A 9,898-nucleotide genomic window follows, 5' to 3' on the forward strand; every position below is an offset into this window, starting at 1 on the left:
AGTTTGATAATCGCGCAAAAGAAGATACGTGTTGACTGGGGCAAGAAAATGCTAAAAAATACAGCTGAGGTAGCTCAAAACACGTCTAAGGTAACGAGATAGAATATGATAACACTGCAATCCACTATTTGGGTTTAAAACTCGTTAAAAATTGTACTTGAACAAAGTAAATCAAAGCAAATTATCGCATGTTTCTTTATAAAAGCCGGTCATGTCGCAATTGTAGCACTTGAACAACGTAGAACGATCAATTCTGAGTGGTATACAACCATTTGTTTTCCGGAAGTCGAATTGATGGATCATGCGCCGTATAGTTCGGACACGCACCCAATAACTTGTTGTTGCCAAACATCAAGAAAAAATACGTGATGAGTGTTTTTTTACGCCCGGACAGGCCGTTGAGACATTTAAAACTTTGGTTTTGGAGACACGAACTTCAGAGTAGCAAAACTACTTCGAAAATTGAATCAATCGGATGTAAAAATGTATTGGTCATCATTGAGAATACTTCGAAAAACAATAAAACTATTTTCACTGAGTAACCCCTGTGTTTTCATTGTTCGGTGCAAGACTTAAAAGCAGCTGACGTACTATTAGTAAATAAAAAAGTCCTCACACCAGTTTGGTAAGTCGTCAGTAGCTTTTACTGTTTGGATAGCATATATTATCATACCGAACATATTCTCCAAATTTTACATATATATTAAATATTATTTTACAGCTTTAGAATTTTGCTTAAAAGTTTTATCCAAACAAGTTAGGAGCAGTTAAAATGAGCTCATCAGCTCATATATGAATGTAGACTACAGTAAGGCATGGATACAGGCTGAATCTAGCTTATCAAAACATATTTAGATCGAAGGAAAGACACTGGAATATTTTCTATGTTATTATACAAACGAGTCTAGTTCCAGACTTCTAAGCGTCCCATTCTCTAACTTAGCCCACGATTTTTTTGAGCTTAGAATTTGTTTTCATGAATGCATCTCGCTCTTTAAAATTAAGAGTATTGTGGAATCAAAAGTTATTCCAGCTAATTGTGGAGGATTCGTCCCACTTCACTTTCTTCCACTTTTATTGGGGGATTAAACCCATTTATTTCGATGTATTCAATTTCGTAAATCCATTGCATCCATTGGTGAAAGACAACTCTGCTGTCATTTCATAATTTTTTAGATAATTTTGAAAGAATTCTGTCTATAGAACTAACAAAATGCGTGACTTAGGTAGGCACAAATCAAAACATGTACAATTTATTGATTAAAATTAAATATTATAGAAAAATATATCCTATTTCCGTAACCACATAAATAATTATTCCCTTATTTGCAAAGAAACCACAAATTGTGCGTAAATGTCACAATCATTATATGTAACTTATTTTCCATTAAGTAATTTTCCAATAATTACTTAATTAATTAATTGCCTGTGAAAAACTATTTGGACCACTAACCACTAATTCAAATTTGCATAATAAAAGAAGATGCGTTGACTTGTGCTAGAAGAAATAGGTGACCTTATTTATAGATTAAATGCGTAGATAATTTAAGTAAATGTATTGAAAACCAATTTTATATAAAAATATAAGGAAAAGTAATTATGTGGATTAAGATCATTTTACACAAATTTTGTTTAATACTGGATTTACAAAAGAGTTTTGTTTGTAATTTAAGCTGTCAAAAAAATTATTTTGCATTGAAAGCATAACAACTGACAGCTAGAATTACGTACATGACAGCTAAAATTATAAACCAAACTCTCGTATGAAGTCATTATAAAAATATTTTTTATTATTTATAAATAATTAATAAAAAATATTTAATTATAAAATGTATATAATAAATAAATAAAATTCTAATTAAAATAATAAATAAAAAAAATTTAATTATTTATGTATTGGCAAATGAACGCTGACTCTGAGCTTCAAATTTGGCAGGGTACGAGTTTGATTCCTGGTCCTTGCATTCTCAAAAAAGTTATTAACGAATAATTAAATACAAGAATTATTTCCGAGACCACTGATGATGGGTAGTTGGCAAAATTTGAAACAGCAGTCAAAAATTCAATTAATTAAAATAATATAAAAAGAATTTTTGTTGTTGTAGTTCACTATTTTTCGAAATAACTCTTTATTAAATTTATTTATAAATAAAGTAAAATTAATTAGTTAATATAAGTGGTTCATATAAAAAAATTCGAAAAATACACATTTAAATAGTAGAAAAGTCCCGAACTTAAGATATATAAGCACAATTTTTTTTTTTTGGAATAAATGGACTTTATTCACCAATATAATTTTCGTGTTATCATCCGTCTTAAATATGCTGTAAGAATGCTTTAACTATGCCTATATACGAGTAGACTCAACGCCATCTATTAATCTGTGTTTTGCCTGTGAGTATTAACTAGTCTATCATTGTGGTGTCTAAATTAATATATTAGTTATCACAGAAGTTTCCCAGAATATTCCACTTTTATACTATACATTTAAGTATTGGCATACCTATGAGGACGGGTTGTACCGAGTGATATTATTTTTCGTCTTGCCATCATAGAAGGATGTGTCTCCATCTATGAGACACATCTATACTCATTTATGGAAGAATCTGTTTATAGTTCAATAATTGTGCAATAATAATATAGATTATCAAATTTGATTTTGAACGTCAGTTATGACGAAATAAACTATTCTTAATATAAACTATTGTCTTCAATGGAGAGGTTTTTCGAACAGTAGTGAATTTCAACAACAAAATTTTACTACTTTTAATTAATTGAATTTTTATCCACATCACACCGTTATTTTGAATATTGTCAAATACCCATGACTGGTCTTTGTGGAATTATTGCACATAAGTATATTATTTAATTATTTGTAAATAATTTTTATGAGACTGTAAGTACCAAAAGTTGAATTTGTACTCTGCCTAATTTGAAGCTCAGAGTCAGCGCACCTTAACCAATAGATCTAAAGCCGTAATTGACTTGTATGTTCTAACTTGAAGTTTTTATTTATTTGCTGTAAAAGTTTATTAACAAACTCACTTGCAGTATTATATCAGAACGAAATTGTGAACCAATTATAGAATAATTAAATCAATAGTTATTTTAAATTACTAAACTTCATTGATTATCAAAAATATACATAATATAAGTTTAATGTGAATTGTTTATATAGTACGATAAAAACCTTTTGAGTGGATATTCGTGTTTCTATTCATTTCTTTCTATATATATATATATATATATATATGGGATTCTGTTGTTCCATATTAGGATAATAAAATATTGATTTAAGAAAAATCGTCAAAGAAAAGAAGAATTCATTTAAAAAGGGGTATCTGTAATGTTAATTCTCTTTTTAAAGCTTTACCAATAAAATTCTCTCCATAAAATATTGATTAGATATTCCCAATTCTCAAATACGAAAAAACTTTCTGTCTATATGCAAATATCGATAGACAAGTTGATATTGTTTAAATAGGAAGAAATTGATATACCCTTTATAGAGTTATATACCACTATGTTAGTTTTATTGGTGACTGTTTAATGTTTATTCAGAACACATGCCAGAAATTTGACTATTCTTATTAATCGTGCGTCCAAATCTCAATCAATTTGGCGGTTCTGTAAAATTTTAAAACCAGTCTTTTCTCCTTATGTTGAAGATACAGCTTAAGTAACCTATTGTGTTTGCTGATTTATTGCTTGAACTTAACGAATAAATTATTTAATTAACATTATAAAGAAATATTGAGTACCTGCCTATTAAAAAAGGCGAGTAGTTTTAATTGAGATAAAATATTCTTAACGTGTAAACTTTAAAAGGCTTATGATATATTAAAAATTATATCTCAATATCGCTAGCGTCGCTATCGGTCATCAGATGTGTTTAATAATTACCACAATATTGTATAAATTCCGATAATTATAATTGCATGAGAAAAAGATTGCTCATTGATCAATAATGTATAGTACTATATTCACTTCTACGATTCTCTATTGTGCTGTGTTGGTAGATCTATGATCCTACGCACATTCAATGATTAGAAAGTGAAAAAAAATCTTGTATGGAAAATAAATATACTGCATTGACATTTATATTGTGCTATTGTATAGAATAATATTGTATAGTTATATAGAATAACACTGTGCACACGCTACATAGGTGGTAATTTGATTCTTAAGAGGGAAAATCTGGAATCAAACTTAACTGAGTTAGTAGTAATTTATACACGAGCAAAGAAAAGAGCGCTAGTATGAAAGAAAAGGAAAGGAAAATTACGCTAGTAGGTAATTTGATTCTTAAGAGGGAAAATCTGAAATAAGACTTAACTGTGTTAATAGTAATTTATATACGAACAAAAAAAGAGCGCTAGTAGGAAAGATAAGGGGTACAGTACAGTTTGTGGTTCCTTCAACAGATTGTACAATAAAATAACAAATGTTCGTCTAAGGAAAGATGGGCGAAGAATCGTCTTGCTTTTCATGTGTATTATATAGTAATGTACAAAAATTTCTTAAAGCCTTAAGTGTGGCATATATTAAAAGGTTGAGAAGCAATAGTAAAGTCAAAATCCTATTTCCAAATATACTTCTAGGATATATTTGGTATATTTCCGGTTAAAGAAAAAACAATGCAAATTAAGTAATTGGTTTTATTGACAACATTAAAGCCATGTGATAGTTATAAAATGCATTAACTGTAGTTAAATTTTCAAATTTTATTTTTACCTTTATTGCTAACATAAAGCAAATACAGAAAATATCGTATAAGTCCATTTATACTCTTTTGAGAACAGCGAATACCTTATATGAAATCGTAAGAACCTGTAAGGAAATCGTATCTTAGAAAGATACTTACTTTTATCTAGAAAAAATAAAAATTGTCTTACTCCTTTCAATGTTTCCATTGAAATGTTCGAAATGCCTACAACATTCAATGTGAACGGACGTTGGGTGCACATCATCATAAATAAAACAATTTTTTTATACTTCAAGGAACCATCCACCCAGTTGTGCATGTAAAGTACATGACAAATTTGTGAGCTCTGTAATTATTATATGATATATATCTAATTAATTCATTAAAAATAAAAAAAAGTATTTATTACCGCATCAATTAGCTTTTGTCCAAAGTAACAAATCAGCACAACTTGTTTCATTTCATAGACAATTAATACGAAAGCTTTAAAGATCCCGATAAACGCGGTCTCATCTAACACTTGATAAGTACAGAAACAGAGTATAAAAGAGGACGACAAGAGGCTGAATATTATAGAAGGTGAAAATAAATTATCGAAATCCTTTGCAAGTCTAAGGAAATAAGTTTAAAGAAGAATTTTGTTAGGATAAGTAGATACTTTAAAGATTATATGCAGTAAGAATTTCAAAATATATATTTGATTTCTTATTATCCTGCAGCCAACACAGAATATAGCATATAATCAGTACACAGTGTAAGAGTACTATCCAATAAAAGAGATTTTATCTCTTAGATTTCTATTGCATCCATATTTTAATTATGTCAATGGAATTCTTATTATACACAATATTATCTTTAAAATATATATTAGTCTTTTAATTATCTTGAAGCCAATATATAGTATTTATAATATCAGTGCAAGTACTATAAAATAAAAATATTTTTGATTTTTCTTTGATCCATATTTTAAGAGTGCCCATCGTTATTATTATATACGATATTAACTTTGAAATGTATATTTGCCTTCTAATTATTTTGAAGCCAAAATATTATTTTTATAATATCAGTGCATTTGCAAAAGTACTACAAAATAGAAATCTCTTTGATTTTTATTGGATCCATCAGTTTATTGTTTCTCCCATAAAATTCTTAGCACTTGCTTTTTTAATCCAAAATGGGATCAATTATTTTTTGTGACAGATTTTATAGGTTTTAAATAATAGTTATGACATTTTTGTCCTTTCTAATATTTGGTCTTAGAATATATATCCCTATTATGAAAATACTGAGATATATACTGAGATATGTATATATATATTATATATATATATACAATTAATATTGAATAGCAAATGGTTCTATATTAACTCTATTTTTATACCTCAGTATGACATTATGTTGTTTGGCGATATTCACTAACTTATTTAGACTTTCATTTTCCTTTGGTTTTAGTTCCAAAATTTTTTGCGATAATAAGTCAAAATGCAGACAGAGTATAGATACAACGCTTACAAGACAAATATCGCAGGATAATGTTGATATTACCATCAGAAAATCTGTGCAAGACTCTAAAATGAAATAGATGATGTATTCCAAAAAGCTTTCGTTTAGAGGTACTGGAAAGACAGTAGGCATTTGCATTAAATATAAATATTTTCCATTGTGCCACCAATGAACTACTGAAGCGATAACCGATGAAAAATTAAAAATTATGAATGAGGCGATCATAGATAAGCACAGAAATTTTTCTACTTTTATATATAAATTCAAATGTTTTGACAAATTGAATTTCTTCTCCACTTCCTTAGTTGGATGAATTAGATTGATGGTCTCAAAACATTTTGCCATATTTAACCGATTATAGAGCAAAAAAATTATTTTACACAGTGCTAAACTAAAGTAATTGGTGAACATGACAGATACTGTATCCTCGACCAAAGTCTTATCACTCGTTATTAGATAAACGATGACATGCACAAACATCACTGATAATAGCACTAGGATCAAATATGGAATCGCTTCAATGTAACGATTCGTATGCGATCGGGACTGCAACTTAATCCCCAATAGATTTATAAAATAAATTGGCCAACGAAGAAATCTTTCGGAATTATTGACTTTATTATTTTTAATAATTTTTATTTTATTCTGAGTCAACATTTTCCGTAAGTTTTGTGAATTTTGCCGAATTTAGAATAACTTAGAACTTTACTGTTTAATTTTTGAAAATGTTTTATTCTTAAGTACTTGATAAGTGTGCTCTGTGGATTTTTGAAACCACAAAGTTTTCTCAAAAGAAATTTTAAATATTTTTTTTTTGTACAGATTTGAAATCGGGTAGATTTAAGGAATATGGACATATGTTAAATTATATAGTGGGTTAAAAAACTTTTGACTACAAATACCACTACTTATCAAATTAATTTAGTAACATTTCGGGCCTGCCTTGAGTATTAAAAAAACTTGTAAATTATAGGTTCATAAATGGTATATTAAAATTGTATTATCTATTAACCCTTTTTGTCACAGAATATTGTCACAGAATATTAAGTTTTAAATAAAAAATTGTTTAAATTATATGTTTACAATTTTTTACGTTTTATTTTATGTAAACATATAAATGTTACTAATTATATACCGAGTTTTTGCGTCATGTGCAATTTCGTTCTACCGCCTTTCAAAAATATCTCAGAACTATAATTTATATTTTTTTAAAGTGGTTGATTTTATCAGATACTGATGAAACAGTGTTGTTGTTGGGAAACCCGCAATGAAACATGGGAAAAACTTGGTTTTAGAGAGATTTGCTGAAATCTTAGTACTTTTTTCTCATGTATGTATATTTATGCTACAAATTATTTATTCAACAATTATTGTCCTACTTCAATTTTTAGTATAATACATACCTACGTTTCAATTCGCTTTATTCACGCTTACTTTAGATTAATATATTTTTTTAATAGAGAGTTACCATGTTTGAGTTTCAAAAGAAAGTCTGTATATAATACACTTATAATAGATTTTGATAAAATTTTTATTTCAGGATTTTATTTGGTCTTTACAATTAGGTATGCAATACAACCGAATTCAAATATTCTACACGGGGCACATGTAACTATTATCTTTTTCGATAACTTTTCGATAATAGCTCGTCGATAACTAATTTGATAGTTATGTTCAAAGCTTCGAGAATTTAAGAATTAAGAACAGAATTCTTTGCATAACCCCATAACAACCTCTAGGATAACGTGTTCGGGTTATGGAGTCCATTTGTTAAAATCACATATCTTTTATACCTTCTGCTCAAAAAGTACCCGGATTTTGTAAATAAAACACATAAATTTAAATTTTATTCCAAATTTATTTTATCTCCAAAATATGCTCCTTCTGAGGCGATACACGTATGCCAACGCTTAACCCAATCTTCCATACACTTTTCGTAGACCCGTGCAGGTATGGCTTTTAGTTCCTTCGGCGAATTCTCTTTTACCGATTCAATCGACTCAAAACGCTTACCACGAAGGAGCAATTTGAGTTTCGGGAACAGGAAAAAGTCGCACGGCGCCAGATCTGGTGAATATGGTGCCTGAGCGATGACAGTGGTGCCGTGTTTGGTTAAAAAATCGCGTAAAACAAGAATTTTCCATAGTAAAAATCTCTAAATGCACTTGAGTTAATCTCACATTAACAGCTGTTGTAAACAAACTAATTGACAGATGGTGTTCAAATTTGTACCATATGTCAAGAAAGGATGTACCAACACAACAAAAATTTTTTGAAAAAGGTCTATTACTTAAGGAGTAGTTAACAAACAACAAAAAAAGATACTTTTTGAGCAGAAGGTATATATATTCATATCCAAAAAAGTTGATCACTACTCCATCTTTGAAATTATATTAAATAAAAGTGGCCTGAAAGACCGAAAGAGTCTTACCATATTAGAACCATTAATTAAATTACAGTTTATAATATCCTTTCCGAAAATTATTTTAGATATAAATCATTTGACAACCGCTGAATTGGTTGAAGTAGTGGAAACTTACACAAAAATGATGACCGAATTTTTATCAGGATAGGGGCTCATTTTTCACTTGTTGGGTATGTTAATAAATAAAACTGTTGTCTGGGCCAAATTGTAATATTTGGAAGGTAAAAATTCGCAAGTAACACTCGAAAGATTATTGTGTCTACAAAAAAATGAATGTGTGATATAGCACTTGAACTGTTGATGTGATTGGCTCATATTCTTAAAATAAAAAGCATAGTATAAGAGTTATTTGTGTGAGGAAAAATAATATGCACATGATAATAATTATTTCTGAAAAATATGATATGAAGTAAACATACTTATTATTTTTTGACTTTTATTTTAAAATGCGAATAATAAGAGTTATAAGATGATTTTTATTTTTTAATAAATAAAAATAAATAGATATTAATAATAAATAATATTTTTAAATTATTGTCATAGCCATCATACTGGTCATCATCCAAAAATGTTCTGGAATGCAAGGAAGCTGCAGCCAGACTAGCTTGCAACCACAGACTTTGTATGTACTGGATTCCTGGTCATAAAAGCATAGAGGGAAATAAGACAGCTGATTTTATTGCTAAAAATGGCGCAAAACTTTCAGAAGAAGAAACGAGCGAAGTACTCAGACCTCTAAAACAAATAAATAAACTTCTGTACGAGCACATGACAAGGAGAGCAAAGGAAAGGTGACGAAATTTAACCACCTTTAGAATAGCAAGGATCATGTGTTAACATATATACGAGGAAAAGAACACCAAGGATGTTATATCGTCTAGCCGAAGAAACTGTAGAACATTAATTAGTGTATTGACATGTCACTGTCTTGTCGCATCACATGCGCACAAACTAAAACTAATTCACAGCGATGTTTATAAAAAATGTTGAATGCTAAGGAAACTCTAAATCATCTGCTGTGTAACTGTCCGACTCTCTTGAGGACTCGACAAAAATACTTGGGGGCTGTCAGTTTTACCGTACTGGAGCACATACCTGACGTTTCTGTTGAAATCCTAATAAAATTCAACGTTCATCCTAAGTGATGCACACAATCGCTCTGATCTAACGCTCTAATCTGATAATGTTGCGCCTTTTCCGAGTTAGTGCATCTGGGCACTGGGTTTCTGCAGAGTCCCACCCATCTCACTGACTAATTTGAGTAT

The 9,898-nt window shown here is 29.3% G+C and overlaps 1 protein-coding gene across 1 annotated transcript; it reads right to left on the bottom strand.

Annotated features, from left to right (window-relative positions):
* Positions 1 to 3,684: 3,684 nt before the first annotated feature.
* On the bottom strand, positions 3,685 to 6,553 carry LOC119674835 (odorant receptor 85f-like). The gene is made up of 4 exons (XM_038085992.1): positions 6,087 to 6,553; positions 5,115 to 5,316; positions 4,865 to 5,051; positions 3,685 to 3,713 (listed from the first exon to the last, which is right to left on the bottom strand). The coding sequence occupies exons 1-4, from the start codon at positions 6,551 to 6,553 to the stop codon at positions 3,685 to 3,687; spliced, it is 885 nt and encodes a 294-aa protein (XP_037941920.1).
* Positions 6,554 to 9,898: the final 3,345 nt, after the last annotated feature.

Source organism: Teleopsis dalmanni, chromosome 2 (assembly GCF_002237135.1).
Source record: "Teleopsis dalmanni isolate 2A chromosome 2, ASM223713v2, whole genome shotgun sequence".
In the NCBI taxonomy this organism is placed as follows: Eukaryota; Metazoa; Arthropoda; class Insecta; order Diptera; family Diopsidae; genus Teleopsis; species Teleopsis dalmanni.